This window comes from Arachis hypogaea, chromosome 18 (assembly GCF_003086295.3).
Source record: "Arachis hypogaea cultivar Tifrunner chromosome 18, arahy.Tifrunner.gnm2.J5K5, whole genome shotgun sequence".
Lineage (NCBI taxonomy): Eukaryota > Viridiplantae > Streptophyta > Magnoliopsida > Fabales > Fabaceae > Arachis > Arachis hypogaea.
Window position 1 is genome coordinate 131,270,570 of NC_092053.1, and position 16,901 is coordinate 131,287,470.

Below are 16,901 nucleotides of genomic sequence, written 5' to 3' on the forward strand. Positions count from 1 at the left end.
ATAAAATATACACTCTCTTTTCTTATAACTTTAAAAAAATCTTATTTTTAATTTATTTTAAATTGTTTGTGTTAATTATTGTCACAGCATCTAAATTGTATATATTAGCTAGTATGTAATATTTATTAATTAAATAAAATCAATAACAAAGTATTGATTCAAAGGTGAATTCATAATCTTCATATTTAATTTTTATATCCTAAAGTAATTATTTTTAGGATTAAAGTTTTTTAATTGTAATAGAAATTAAAATTTTGAATTTAATTTAAAAAATTAAAATATTTTTTTAATTAATTTACATACGATTAAAAAATATTATAAAAAGGTTAAATCGTGCTTTTACTCTAAGAATCAAAGACAATGTACATTATAAATACAAAACTCTCCAATTTTTTATTCTAAATTTTTTCGCTCATGTAATTATTTCACTTAATTGTAAATTAAAAGAAAAAAAGTCAAGTCAATTTTCCTACTGTCACACCCAAGGACTATTTGTATATAAACATCGTATAATTAGACTCTTTTTTATAAAATTTTTCTTTGTTTGTATTTTTAGCCATTTTAATACATGTACCAATATATAAATTAAATACTATTAGACTTTAAAAGTATTTAGCAGATTAATAAAAAAATAGTTAAATAAGTATGTAAATAATTGAAAACATAATGCCAATTTTTAAATATATTTCATAATTGAATAAATAAAATGTTATTAGTATTATTATTAACAATTTTAAGCATTATATATATATATATATATATATGGATAAAAAAAGTTACAAATAATTAAAAAGGATACAGAATTATGGATAGAGAAATAGTAAGTTGAATTAAAATATGAGCAATGCTACATCGCTACTAGCAAATATTATTATTTTTAGTCAACAATAATTTATAATTATATTTACAGATATTTTACACACAAAAACATATACTTTACATTTATATTTATTAAAATTTTGTACATATAAATCAATACAGTTTATACCTATATTTTTCAAAATTTATATACATGAATTAATAAAATTTATTTGTTAAAAATAATTTAATATTTGTGCTAGCTAAATAATGACCAAAACTACTAAAAATTGTTAATTCTCAAATTTTTCTAGAATATTAGTTTACAAATGAATTAAAGAAAATCATATAATTTATTTTTTATTTTTGAATTATACAAGAAAAAAGTTCTCTTTTATATATATTATATAGAATTAGTTATCAATTTTTCCCATCAATTAAAAAATGCATATGCCATAATTTTTTAAAAAATAATTATATCAATTAAAATTAAATTCATATTTTAGTTAATTAATATTTTTTGTCCTAGCTAATTAATATTGTTATTGCCTATTGGTATTAATATAGTATTACGGTGTTATTTCACCAAACCAAACGAGATACACAAATTAAGAATGGGGATATTTACTGATTTATGAGAGTGAAAGTTGAATGAATAATGAACTATTAAATGACATGCTTTAGCTTTAATTCTGCTGCAGCTGTGATCAAACTCTATAACGTAAATACGAATTTTTTGTTTTTGATATTGGAGTTACAACGGTGTTTTTATAAAAATGTGGATTGATGGGATGTTATTCTCAAATGTGGAATCGCTTAATTAAAAAAGTAGAAATCGGACCGTCCGATTAGTAGATGGTACACAAATTAGACTGTCCGATTTGTGTTAAAAAAAATTAAATGAAATTGAGGTTCACTAATTGGACCGTCCTATTTCTATACCTTCCACAATTTCGTACAATACCAAAAATTATAGTGTATCATTATATCATTACCCTTACTTCCATACCTAAAAAAAATAGCCGTCTTATAGGCTGCGTTTATTTTTGGAGACAGGATAAGACATGACATTAAGACAGATATAATAGAATGAAGACATTAAAAATTATTTTTTGTGTATTGTATTTAGATACAACGGACAAGACACTAATATAATGTCCTGTATTATGGGGTTAGTATTTAGGATTTTTAAAATTAAAAAAATATATAATAAAAATATTTTAGTAATTTTTTATAATAAGGTTATTGTAGTCATTTTCTATAAAAAAGAATATTAATTTAAATCGATTCAAGATTTGGTTTACTGATTTTTTGACCAAATCAATTTGTCTTATCTAATTTTGACAAAAATAATATAGTTTAATTAATTATATGTATTAAATTTTAATTAATAAAAAATATCTTTAAAAAAAAAATTTTAAACATCTTTATCAAAGTGTCTCTTTTTTTTCTGCCTTCAATTGGGTTATGCAATCTTTTATTTATTTTTTTCTTTTTTTTTCGGGTCAAGGGGTCATATACCCGTTACTTATTTACTGAAACAGAGCTTTTAACCTATCCCACCCTTTCAACCATGATTCTCTCACAGCCCACCTTCATCCAAGGCCTTGTATGGACTATGGAGTCCAGTCCAGCCGGGCCCAATTCCCCATTCAAGCACAGTACCTCCTTTCCAAACGGAGCCAATTCCCTCCTAACACGAGCTATTCGGCTTCGTGCATGCTTCACGTCACCCCTTTCAGCGAACAAGCGGCTCTCTCTAGACACTTGTCACTACACGATAACTCCAAAAAGAATATCTGTATCCTCCAATCTGTACACTATAATTTCTCTTATTATTATTATTATTTTGTAGCATACATTGAATATAATAATTAATAACGACCTAGAAAAAGTTGAGAATTTCTTGAATAAAAGTATAAACCAGTTAAACACAATAATGAAAAAGCAGCTTTTGAGGTGCTCAACTCCAATTCAAATTCCTTTTCTTTAATAAAAAAAAAAAATCCTCCTTCTCTTTACAAACTTGATTGATTTCAAAAGAGAACAAAGTATGATTGGTGACATGGATTAGCTATGGTAGAGGCTTTGATTGAGTTGGAGTTGTATACCATTTTTTGAATCTTGTTAAGTTACAATAACATTAGGTATACTATGAATTTAATTAATTTTATTGCAGAGAAAATTATGGAGCAAGGAGGAAGGTAGAAATAGTTTGGCACTAGTAAAGTGGGAGATTGTTCAGGTCCCTAAAAAGGCGGGTGGGTTGGGGTGGGTGATGCAGTGATTAGAAACACTGCACTTCTGTTCAAGTGGTGGTGGCGGTTTTCAAAAGAGGAATGTCCTTATGGAAGAGGGTCGTGTGCTCGTGCTATGACTTAAACCCTAATGTGATGTTATCAGCTCAGACATTACCTACTAGAGGGGGCCCTTGGAAGGATATCTGTCAGTTGCAGGCCAGGGACAGTAATGTGAGAGAGAAGATGATAGCGGGGTTAACTATGGAGGTGGGTGATGGAAGGCGAACTCGATTCTGGGAAGATGTCTGGTTACAAAGTGGTCTGTTAAAGATGAGTTTTCTGAGACTTTTCTCTGTTTCAAACCAAACAGGATCTGTTATAGGGAATTGTGGATTTTGGGATGGGTTAGAGTGGATCTGGAATTTCCAGTGGAGAAGAGAGTTATACCAATGGGAGCTGGAATTAGTGGACCGGCTACATGAAACCTTAAGGCCGATTAAGCTAGCTCATGGAAAGCAAGACAGAGTTGTTTGGAAGTTCGACAAAGAAGGTATATTTTCAACTAACTCTTTTGTGCAGGTGATGCAGTCAGATTCCCTCCCGGAAGAAATAACTAGCTACAGCTTCACCAGAACCATTTGGAAATGTTTGGTTCCGCCGCGAGTAGAGTTATTTATTTGGTTTACTTTGATAGGACGAGTTAACACTAAAGAAAGACTGGCTAGACTGGAAATTATTAGCCAGGGTGATAACATATGCGTGTTGTGTAAAAAAGACGTCGAATATATTCATCACTTGTTTCTGGGCTGTGAGTTTACTTGGCAGGTGTGGTGTTATTGGCTACGTGACTTTGGAAGATTGTGGTCTTTTTCGGGCTCGCTAAAAGAACACTTTGAGAGCTGGACAGGTGTTGCTAATAGGAAGGGAGAACGCAACAAGTGGCTCATATGTTTTTTTTCGATTATTTGGAACATTTGGCTTGAACGGAATGGGCGGCTTTTCAATATGAAGGAAGGGAGTACGGAGGAGGTGTTCCAAAAATCCTTAATCAATTTCAGAGAGTGGAGTAGCTTGGATCCCTTTTGTTGTTGATGACAATGCCAGAAATGACAATAGGGATAGTTGTCTATTTATAGTCTTTACATGTTTTCCTGTTTATTTGTCCTATCGCTCCACTTTACCGTGTTGAGTTCTTTTGTTAAAAAAAAAAAGAGAGTGAAAAGAGAAAGAAAACATGAAAAAAGTAGAAATAAAAGAAAATGAAGATGTGAAAATATAATGACGAATTTACTTTTGGTGTAAATACCAAAAGAAAATTTACATATATGTTTTTTTTTCAGTAATAATCTACTTTTGAATGGGGACGATTTTCTTTTATCCATTGAATCATGGGAACGAACTTGCTTAGTAACAATTAAACTAGTTTAAATAAGGGATAAGTATTATTTTAGTCCCTAACGTTGAGGGTTAGAATCGAAATCGTCCCCAAAGTAATTTTAGATTTAAAATCATCCTTAATATTTTTTTTCGTATTAAAATCGTCCTTTTTAATAAAATAATTTTTTAAAAGACAACAATACCCCCAACTGCACTACCGTTCATTTTGTATTCCCTGCCACCACCGTTCATTCTGCATTCTCTACCATCGCCACCCCCTTATTTCCACTATCAGCTATCCGATCATTTTGCATTCTCCACCACCACTATTCATTCTGCATTCTCCACCATCGTCACCGCCCCTATTTCCACTATCAGCCATTTCTTTCCACAACAACAATAACAACAGAACATACATTCAAATTCAAGAATCCATTATCAACAATAACAGAACATTCAAATCAATAATAACACAACATTCAACATTCAAAAAAAAATTCAAATGAACATAGAAATCAACACAAGCAAAAACACAAGTAGAAGTAGAAAGCAGAAAAAATCAACACAAGCAGAAGGCAGAAGCAGAAAGCAGAAACTGAAGTAGAAACAGATGCAGAAGTTCAAGCACAAAGCCAAATCAACAAGCAAAAGCACAAATTTAACAAGAAGCCAAAGCAGAAGCACAAATTCAATAAGAAGCCAAAGTAGAAGCTCAAGCAAAAGCAGCAAGCAGAGGCCAAAGCAAGAACCACCGGCAGCTCGTGGGCGATGGAGCGACGACGGCTAGGCAGATCGGCGGTGGCAGGAACCCAACTCAGCCTCAGATTCCTCTCTCTTTTTCGCGCGCCGCCCTCCTTGCGTCGGGCTCCCCTTCCCGGCGACGCACTGCACGGCAGCGGCAGAAGCATGCATGAACGGCGGCGACGTTTTTGGCGGCAGCTCGTGGGCGGACCGGCGATGATGTAGGTGTCGCGATGGTGGCGGCGACTATGGCAGCGGCCTCCTCCCCTTCACCGGTGCTCCCTCTCTTTTTAGATTTCCTCTCTCGCTGCTCGTACTCGGTGGCGAAGGACTCAACGGTGGCGGTGATAACCTCCTGCGACGGTGGAGGCCTCCTCCCCCCAACCCCCATCCCGAAAACGCGTTTCCTCCCCCCCTCCTCTCCCCTAAAACGCGTTGTTTTCTTTTATTTTTTTTAAAATTTTATAATTTTTTTAATTAAAATAGGAGTAGTTTAGGAATAAAAATAAAAATTTTAGAGTAATTACCCAAATTGGTCCCTGAGGTTTTTAAAATCGGACACTTTAGTCCCCCAACTTTTGAAATACACAAAAAACTCCCCCAAGTTTAACTCCGGCGGACAAATCAGTCCTTGGCAATCTTTCTCCGTCAATGACAAACGGAGAACGCTGACGTGGAGCCCTGGGCTGGCACACGTGGCAGTCAGTGGTCCACGTGTGCAAAAAGACAGATCAGTCCCTGGGCCTAAACTGTGTCGTTTTGTAGTTTGGCCCATGTACATCCCTCTTCTCAAAACCAAAATACTCAAAACCCACCCTTTCTTCCTCAATTTACAGAGAAAAGACGTAACCCCTCTTCATCCGTTTCATCTTCAACGTCAAACTCCAGGTCATTGCCCACATCATCGCCATCATCCCATTTCAGCCGTTTCATCTTCAACCTCCATCACCCACATTCAACCTTGTCACCCCAACGTCACCATTCCGTTCGTCGCCATTACTGTTAGCGCCTAGTCAGACGCAACAAACAAGTGGATGTGACCACTGAAGACTTGCATTGAAGAAGGTTAGAAACTCGTTAATTATTCTTAGCTACCATTATAGTAATAGTGATGAGTATTTTATGATTTGGCCTAGGGTTTAGAAATCTGTGATGGAATATTGTAATAGTTATTCATCCTCTCTGTTTTGGTTATTATTATGACATAAAACGAAAAAAAAAAAAACTAGCAAATAGGAATTTTCATTGAACTTTGCAGTGGTGCTTGTTTTTAATAAATTATTATGCATTATGTCCAGTGATGGAGGATTTTGTGGTTCCTGTATTCCACCATGGTGGTCATTTTGAGAGGGATAACAATGGAGCACTACTATATATGGATGGTAAAGTAGAGAGGTTTCCAAGGATGGACATTGATCTCATCTGTTTTTTTGATCTGCTGACTCTATTCAAAGGTTTAGGATATATAGATTACAAAGAGATGTATTGGTATGATCAAGCTGCTGGTAATATGGAGTTTGGACTGCATCCTATTAAAGGAGACTTAGAGATTAATCAAATGCGCGAAGGGTTAATAAAGAACAAGGAAACTGATGAAATGTGCATTTTCTTTGATCACCGAGTCATGGAAACCCCAGTTGAGGAGGCTGTTGATGAACCTGTTGATGAAGCTGGAGATGAAGCTGGTGATGAGTCTAGCAATGAGTCTAGTGACGATGGGTATGAAAGCACGGAGGATGAGCCTTATAGACCACCTCCCCCAGGTTTTGATGATGAAAGCAGTGAAGAAGAGTGTGTGGTTCTGAAGAAAAAGCCTAAAAGAGGAGGAAAAAAAACAGAGAGTAGAAGTAATGCTTCGAGGAGGAAACAACAAACTATGAAGAAGAAGATGTCTCAGAAGGAGGTTAATAAGGGCTCCAAGACTACAAAGGTTTCAAAAACTAACAACAAACCTCATGTTGGGCCAACTACTGATGGGCCTCATATTAGGCAGTCTGATGATATTGGGCCTAAATTTAGTGGCCCAAGTGCAGCTAGACACAACCATGCTGGGTCAAGTGGTGGTGGCCCAAGAATGGCTGGAGCAAGTGATGATGAACAAGAAGAGGCTAAAGAAGAGGTTGAGCCTGACCCTGTATTTGACTATGAGTCAGAAACTTTAGTGACACCAGAAAACTCTGAAGATGAAAGAGAGAAGTATGAGTTTCCACAATACAATGAAGCATCAGGTTTTGGAGACGTGTACTTTGAGTTGGGCATGGAATTTGCAACAATTGAGTCCTTCAAGAATGCTTTAAAGGACCATGTGATATTTGAGGGGAGGAAGATTAGGTATATCAAGAATGATCAAAGGAGAGTCAGATGTGATTGTGAACACGGGGTTGAGAGGATTAAGAAGCCAAGGAAATCCAAGAAAGACAATGATGCATCTAAAGAAAATGAAGAGTCTAACAAGGACAATGGTGAAGATGCTATTGATGGTGACTCTGGGAATGTTGAAGAGCGTGCAACTGTGGAGGAGGGACATGTTGATGGTGGAAGTAAAGAAACTGCTAAAGAGACAAATGACTCTACCGTTGTAGTATCCGGGACAACTCAGGCTATCATTCCAAATCCTTGTCCATGGCTTATCTACTGTGCTTGGGATAATCAACACAAGTCATACCAGATCAAGACTTATGTCCCTAATCATACATGTGGCAGAGAGTTTGGGAGTAATATGGCTGACCAGAAGTGGGTTGCCAAGAAGTTGGAAAAGAGGCTATTGACTCAACCACACATGACATTGAATGAAGCCTATGAGCACATCAAAATTGACTATAATGTGATGATCAACGGGAAGATGATTTATAGAGCACTTAAAGAAGCCAGAGAGCGTGTCATTGGGAATGAGAAAGCACAATACAGCAAGCTGAGACATTACCTTCTTGAGATTTTGAGGAGTAATCCTGGTAGCACTGCACTGTTGGGTGTGACACCAATACCTGAATCTCCTCCGATATTCAACAATCTATACATATGTCTAGACGCTTGCAAGAGAGGCTTTAAAGCCGGTTGTAGAAAGCTGATTGGGCTTGACGGGTGTTTCCTGAAGGGTTATTTTGGTGGACAACTCTTGTCAGCCGTAGGACAAGATGCGAATAATCACTTTTATGTGATTGCATATGCGGTGGTTGACAGTGAGACAAAAGATAATTGGAAGTGGTTTCTTACCTTACTGCAAGAGGACCTTGGAGATCATTACATTCATGGCTGGAACTTCATATCCGATCAACAAAAGGTCAATTCACTTAATTTTGTTTTAATCCTCATTTAAATTAATAAACAGCATTTTTAATCCTTATTATATATAATGCTATTATATAGAATCTTGCTTCGTGAAGTTTGATAATAATCTGCTGAAGGTAATAAAGTGGCATGTCAGATTAATGCTATTATATAATGCTACTATATAATGCTATCATATAATGCTATGATATAATGTTATACTATATATGTGAAGTTTAATGCTATTATATAATGCTATTATATATAATGCTATTATATAATGTTATACTATATATGTGAAGTTTAATGCTATTATATAATGCTATTATATAATGTTATACTATATGTGTGAAGATGGGCTGTAATTGTTTTTTTCAACCTTGGCTATATATTTGGTTCATGTTATAACCTTTGAAGATCTCATCTTGTTTTCTTTCTTGACCCGATTCAAAATGGTCTTGAGGTAGCTGACTCAATTTGAAAGATGTGAAATTATCTTATTAATTATTGGCAGGGAGATTGATATATACAATTAAAATAAAAAATTGATATAGAGAATACAATTTCACTGTTTTGTGTAGGGCTTGTTACCAGCCTTGAAGGAGGTGATGCCGCATGCACATCACCGGAACTGTGTCAGACACATTTGGAAGAATTTCAGTAACAGATTCAAGGACAAGCGAGTGAAGAACATGGTTTGGGAATGTGCAAAGTGCACAACTGTTTCAGAGTTCAAGGCAAGCATGGAGAGATTGCGGAGAGTGAATGAAGAGGCCTGGGTGTACCTTGTGAAGTTCGACCCTGCATGCTGGACAAAATCCCATTTTAGCCATGGACCAAAGGCTGACAATCTAACCAACAATCTTTGCGAGGTTTGGAATGCAAAGATAGTCAACTACCGAGCCAAACCGATTCTCACAATGTGTGAGGAGCTTCGCTGTTACATTATGAGACGAATGACAAAGTACAAACAGGTGTTAGACACATTTGGAGGTACTGACTTGGCTCCTACGCAGCAGAAAAGACTAGATGATATCATGAAGGAGGTGAAGTATTGGCACCCAATGTGGGTTGGTGATGACGAGAGGAGAGTATTTGAGGTCCAGCGAGGTACGAAAAAGCTGTCTGTAGACTTGGCCCAGAACAAGTGTACATGTAACGCGTGGCAATTGACTGGTAAAAAACTCCAATAATATACTATATTACAATTTTGATAATTGTATATGTTTGTAACAAAATCTCAAAACTTGTTAAACTGCAGGTATTCCGTGCGTTCATGCTTTAGCTGCTATTGCTAGGAGGGGTGACAGGCCTGAAGGCTATGTACATCCATTACTGAAAATTGGGGCAGCAAGGGCCACATACCAACCCTGCATCCAACCGGTGAACTCAGAAGAGTATTGGGACAAGATTGAAGTTATTAATCCAATTCCACCTAAGTTGAAGAGACCTGTTGGAAGACCAGTGAAGAGAAGAAAGAAGGAGCCATCTGAGAATGAGACAAGCGGTTCAAAGGTGAAGAAGACATTTCGGGTTACATGCTCTAAATGTGGAGAGACTGGACATAACCAGAAAACATGCAAAGGTCCAGCCGCTCCAAATAGAAGATCAACCAAGTTAAGAAGAAGTACAAATGCTCAGTCAACGGCTAAAACCACTAACCAAGCAGCAGAGGAGATGCATGTCTCACAATCAGCACCCCAGGTGCAGGTAAACCACCATAATTAATGTACTAATTATTGATCGCGAGGACTAAATTGGGTTTTTCATGCTTCCATAGGGACTTAGTTGGATATTTTTAAAATCATTGGGGACTTATATGTCTTTTTCTAAATTCCACAAGGACTGACTTGGAATTATATTTGGCTTAATTTTTTCATTATTGCAGAATGTGGTTGATCATCCTAATCCAATTCAGCCTACAGCTAATGCACCAGGTTTTGTGTCTAGTATGGTGAGTCAAATTGGAGTTATAAATCGCCCATTGTGTTACTACACTGTTAGGTTTGCTAACATTTAATTGTCTACTCTTTGCATATGCTATCTCCTTTATCACAGGGTGCAGCAAATTCTGGAGCGACAATTCCCCATAGTGCAAGGGCCAAGCAGCCTATCGTTAGACCACATTATCCTGCACCAGTCCAATCTAGCACTCCACCTCCTATTCCACCACCTAGACCAAGTCAAGGCGTCTCGGCAGCAACAATTACAGCGGCAAGTAAGGGCACTACATCAAGGATGTTCCAGTTTATTCCCAATCCCGGGTTCAAGCATCCGAGACAAAAGTGATTGAAGGCAAATGATTATGCTTTTTTGATGTAATAGTTTCGTTTGTATTTTGATAATGAGCTTTTAAGTTGATGGACCTAAACTTAAAATACTCGTAACTTAGGATTGATAAGAGATTCGTGTGGATGAAACTTTGTTTTTTTGGCTTATGTTTCGGCTAATGTATGGCCAATTTCTGACTTTAGTTCAACTGCATCCTATATTTTGCAGTTGCTAACTGATATTAAAGCAATATATTCGCTGTTATAAGTAATGGTGGTGTTGTTTTTTTCCATTATTCATTTGGTGCTACGTATTCATTTTTAGTGCATAGATAATATGTTAATGCAAAAATACAATAATAACTATTGTTTCAGTAACAGATTCAATGATTGTTTGATGCACAGGAATGATTCAACATTCATGGTCCTAATTGAAATAACATATGCTTATTATCTTTATATTTAAGAAATCATGGTTCTTTTACAACTAAGTTTCAACAAATTTCCAAATATTTTTTAACCTACAAAAATGTTTGACTCCCTAAAATTTTCAGCAAAATAATGAAATTTTTAAGAATTTCATTCATTCATAAGTTTCAATTTACATCACCAAATAACTAACATTTTCAAAAAACCTAAGATCCAACAATATACTTAAACACAATAGCACAACTTGCAGCACAAAATACATAAATAAAGTAAACCGCCTTAAACCAACTCTTCTTGCATTCTTTTTTTGCCTCTGTATTTTGACACATCTCTAGTGCATACACCCTATTTTGCAACTCTATTAATCTATCTTGGAACCCACCAACAATACCCACTAAATCCTGCAATTCACTAGGTTCTTTCACAGCAGCCTTCTTGAAGCTGAGATCAAAAACAGTGTCAACCCAAGCGAAGAACTTGCAATATGGTTGATTTTCCTGCAATGAACCCAATTCCTGATTCTGCTCAGAACCATTCTACAAATCCAAAAAGCTTGTTATGCAATAGTTTGGGTTTCTTACCTTGTACATGGGGCACCCAAAAAACAACCTTCCAGGATTCTCCGTAGTAGTCGACTTGCATATTATCGCGTGATACCCACAGAAGCAATTCGGGTGTTTTCCCTTTGCGAAGTCGATTTTGCTTAATCCTCTCTCGCCCATGCTATCCTGGCTTAGTCTCCCTCGCCGGCGACTAGACGCAGCAGAGCTTTCGCCGCTAACGGTCGCTGAAACATTGGCCATTATAGAGTGCAAACAATAGGGCTCTAGATGCACGCAAAGGGGGATTCCATCCCCAAATGCTGACAGTTGAATGTGGGTGACAGAGGTTGAAGATGAAACGGATGAAGAGGGGTTACGTCTTTTCTCTGTAAATTGAGGAAGAAAGGGTGGGTTTTGAGTATTTTGGTTTTGAGAAGAGGGATGTACATGGAGCCAAACTACAAAACGACACAGTTTAGGCCCAGGGACTGATCTGTCTTTTTGCACACGTGGACCACTGACTGCCACGTGTGCCGGCCCAGGGCTCTACGTCAGCGTTCTCCGTTTGTCATTGACGGAGAAAGATTGCCAGGGACTGATTTGTCCGCCGGAGTTAAACTTGGGGGAGTTTTTTGTGTATTTCAAAAGCTGGGGGACTAAAGTGTCCGATTTTAAAAACCTCAGGGACCAATTTGGGTAATTACTCAAAATTTTATTAAAAAGAACGATTTTAATATGAAAAAAATATTAAGGAAGGTTTTAAATTCAAAATTACGTTAGGAACGATTTCGATTCTGACTCTCAACGTTAGGAACCAAAACAATACTTATCCGTTTAAATAATATTCTTTTCATTCTAAATTGATTGTTCATTTTATTTGTTTGCTATGCTTAAAAAATATATTTATACATAATTAAATAGTACGAACAGCACAGATAAAGAGAAAGAGATGAAATCCGTTCAATTTGGTAGTTAACAACTTAACATTCCAACTTCAATTTACACATTTACCCTCTTAGTAAATATTAGTCATTTAGGCAATTGTGCATAAGGATAAAAGTTGAAAAAGAAAAAGAAAAATAAGAATTGAACACCAAAAATAGCAATCTCCTTTATATTAGTGTATAGTTCTATATAAATAATATCGATGACATCGTATATATTTAAACATCTACATAAAATTTACTCGTTCAGCAAATAAATACAAATGAACAATATTATATAACCAATAAAATTTATCTATTTTTGTTAATATTTAGCTGGTAATTTTTTTATACTAAATTTTAAATTTAATATCCTAAATATTAGATCTTAATAATATAAAAATAAAATATTAATTTAAAATATTGACTAATATTAATAATGTTAAAAACAAGAAATCAAGTTGAGAAAAGTGTTTTTTTAGGAGAATGCTAGGAAAACAATGATTATTTTGAACAACATAAACAACCACCAATTAAATAAAAATACACTACACCTCTAAATTAATTATCTAAATTTTAATATTAAAATAACAATCCGTACACTAGTAAAATGAACATCCGATATATCTATTGTTTACATTGTTTAATATTTTCATTGTCTACCTATACTTTTCCTTTTGTGTATTATTCAGTGTGTTCAAGTTGTCTATTCAAGTTGTTTAGAATGATGCAATATAGAAGGGTATTTATAAGAACTAAGAGAATCGTAATAATAAAAACGTAATATTCTATAATAAATATTCAGATATATTAATTGATCCTAATTATATTCTAACATCCCCTTCAAACTCAAGTGACAACTTGAGTTTGAAACTTATTTAAAATAACGAAATAAAGAGGAAAAAAACTGCATAAACTGATAAAGCGGGTGCAGACGGAACTGCCGGAAGGAAGTGCAGATGGAACTACCGCTTATCTGAAAGAAGCGCAGACAGAACTGCCGGAAGGAAGTGCAGATGGAACTACCGCTTATCTGAAAGAAGCGCAGACAGAACTGCTGCTTGTCTGAAGAAAGTGCAGACGAAACTGCTGGAAGGGAACGCAGACAGAACTATCGGAAGAGAACGCAGACAGAACTGCCGGAAGAGAACGCAGACGGAACTGTCACCAGAGAACGCAGACGAAATTACTGCAAAAGTGACCAACTGCCGAAAAACTGCTAAAAAGATGGCGAATTGCCGGAAAACTGTTAAAAAGTGACAAAGTGCGAAGAGATGACAAACTATCGGAAGGTGACGAAAAATGTATGATTTCTCCATGAGAATAAGTAGTGAATAAGCTAATCGGTAAGGTCAGAAAAGCATCACAGCATTGACAAAAGAAAAGAAAAAAAATGGCACAGAAAAAAAGTATGAAAAAAGACTAAACTGAAGAAAGGATTTATGTGTATTTAGTGTGTTCAAGTTGTCTATTCAAATTGTTTAAAATGATACAATATAAAAAGATATTTATAGAGACTAAGAGAATCGTAATAATAAAAACGTAATATTCTATAATAAATATTCAAGATATACTAATTGATTCTAATTATATTCTAACAAATAATATATATATTGTATTTTTCCTGCTCCTGTATTAGGTAATAGGTACTCTCTCTTTTCATTCTTTTGCCATCACCTTTTCACACAGTGACAATGCACCCACAGGCCACAACACCAGGAAATTCTTGTGAAAGCAAGTGATAAAGTGTAACGGTTCATATTATTTGGCTTTAACCTTTTTCCTTTTCCACTTAAACCCCGGATGGATCATATATTAATTAATCAAATTTAAAATATCAATCAACATATTATTCTATCAAATAATTAGCTCTGCCACTAGCTAAGTTTGGCAAAAAGTTGCATTAATCCATCAAATAAGAAGACACACTTTTATCGAAAACTTGGAGATAATAATGTGGGTTAAGAATATATTACAGAATTCATATTATTTCTATTGCAATATCTGAAAAAAGTAAATCAAATTATTCTTTTTTCATTTTTCTTTCACCTTAAATTAAAAGAATTTTTTTTTTGAAAAAGACTTTTTTTAATAAAAAAATAAAGTTCATTTTTAAAAAATATTAAAAAAATTAAAATAAACTTTTTTAAAACATTAAAAAAATTATCTATTAAATCATTTATAGAAATAGAAATTTTCTTTTTATTAAAAATTCAACTGAATCCCTCACATTCATCAACAAAAAGAATGAATCCTTGTTGAGTTCTTCGTATACGTTCATTTTGTAAACTCAATTTATCTTATTGCTACAAATACCTAAATTTATAATTAAATTTTAATTTAACCTCTAAAATTTTAATTAATTTTATTAATTTTTAAATTTTATAAATATGAGTTAAGCTAGTTCTTGAAATAATTTTAAAAATATAGATATTAATAGAATATTGTTATTTTTTGTTATTTAAATACCAAAATTAAAATTATATTTATTACGAGTTTTAACATAACATCTAATTGATCATATCAGTATTTATTAATATTTTTATATTAAAAATTATTCTAAACACCAATGTAAAATGTATTTACAAAATTTAAAAATTAAAAGGAGGCAATTGAAACCCAAAAATTAAATTAAGACTCAGCATACAAATAACTCAAAAAACTTGTTCCATCAACAACTGCACCCATCCACCACAAAACTAGACCAAATATCTCCGAAGAAATAATAATAAACACGAAAGAGACGAACAAACCAATATTTTCAATAAAACAAAATAATAAATTAGTTAATATTAACTCAAAAATTAAAAAAAATATATTAAAATCAAGAAGAAAATAAACTAACCTGGTTGCGGAAAGAGACGAAGAATGAGGAAAAGAGATCGAAGATGGCGGCGTGCACCATAACAACCTCCTCCTCCTCCTCCCTTTTCCGATGCATACTGAACAGCGATTCTCCTCCGATGCTCTCTAACGCCACCAACCTTCTCCAGCTAGATTCCGTCCCCTCCGCCATCTGAACCCCCGATGAAGCCACGTACACCACTCCTCCGTCGCCGCCGCCACTTTCTGCCACGAAACTCCGTGCCGCCGTGACATTGGCCACGCTGCACAGCCTCCATGACTCCGATATTATCGGACTCGTTGCGAGACACGTGGCCAGATCCTCGCTGGTTTCAAAACTGACATGGCAAGAAATTATTCAATTCATGAAATTAAATTAAAGCATAAGATGATTGATTGATAATTAACTAGAAGTTTTAGGTAATGATTAGTTATATTAACAATTTTAATAATTGTGATGATAATGTGAAGAAGAGTGAGTAATTACAATGAAGCTTCGTCGATAACCATGGTATTTATATATATGCTGTGTAAAACGAAGAAATGTTTTCAAGCTTGGTTTTCAATTTCTAAAGGGTTGAAGGAATTGAACAATTTATTATGTGAATGTGAATGCGAATGCGTAAGTGGCTTATATATGCACCCAATTCATTGACTTGGAGGGTCAACTGTTAACTGTTTATCATTTATTTAAGAGCAATGCTAGGCCAGCAACTTTTGTGATTGGTAGTCATCAAATAGCCATCAATGATGATTTAATAGTGTGAGATTGATGTGAGATTTCATCCAATGATTCACCTTTCTCTGCTGGTTACATACTGGTCAAAATTCAATAAAATTGCTGGCTCCTAAACTTTTCCATTTAATTAGATTAATCTATGATTGATACCCTTGAACTACTACTTACATTGTAAGGGATATACAAAGGATTTTTCGAATACTTCGTTCGTGTATACTATAGTGTTGCAAGCGTCGAATTCGAATCTCGCCTTTTATATACAACAACCTATTAAAGTAAATTATTATTTATATCTATGAATATTTAAAATATTGATAAGATTATACATAAAAAACTAATATTGTATTTCAAAAGATGAATTAATTTTGATGAAATAGGTTAATTTGTTCAAATGAAAGAGTGATGTCATTGCTGTTTTTGTTTTCCTTGTTACGCATATTCATATTTCATAAGACAAAAATGGTTGGGCCTAAGATGTACGCAGTAAGAAGTGGGCTAGTGTAGACGGTATGATGTAATTGATTAATTTTTCAGGTGTTGTATATACAAAGAACCTATCCTTGATAGATGAAAAAAAAAAAAAAAAAACTTGCCGACGTATAATCATACGTTTATGCCTAATCCAGCCTGGACTTTTAAATTTTGAAGTGTAATAAAATAAGACACAAATATATTCAAGAACTTGAACACAAATTTATCAAAAAACTTGCCATGTCAATACCTTACTAAAT

At 34.5% G+C, this 16,901-nt stretch overlaps 1 protein-coding gene across 2 annotated transcripts in view; it reads right to left on the minus strand.

Annotated features, from left to right (window-relative positions):
* Positions 1–16,039, minus strand: part of LOC112772301 (lipase-like PAD4) — a 38,522-nt gene extending 22,483 nt beyond the window's left edge. Inside the window, exons 1-3 of one of the 2 annotated variants that reach the window (XM_072224561.1) lie at positions 15,919–16,039; positions 15,433–15,769; positions 13,355–13,748 (exon numbers count right to left, since the gene is read on the minus strand). In XM_072224561.1, coding sequence (XP_072080662.1) covers positions 13,617–13,748; positions 15,433–15,769; positions 15,919–15,941 — 492 coding nt within the window. In that variant the 5' untranslated portion in view covers positions 15,942–16,039 and the 3' untranslated portion in view covers positions 13,355–13,616. Of the gene's footprint in view, positions 1–13,354; positions 13,749–15,432; positions 15,770–15,918 lie in introns of those variants that run through there. The other variant, XM_029294968.2, reaches the window with a different exon arrangement.
* Between the last annotated feature and the right edge of the window lie 862 nt (positions 16,040–16,901).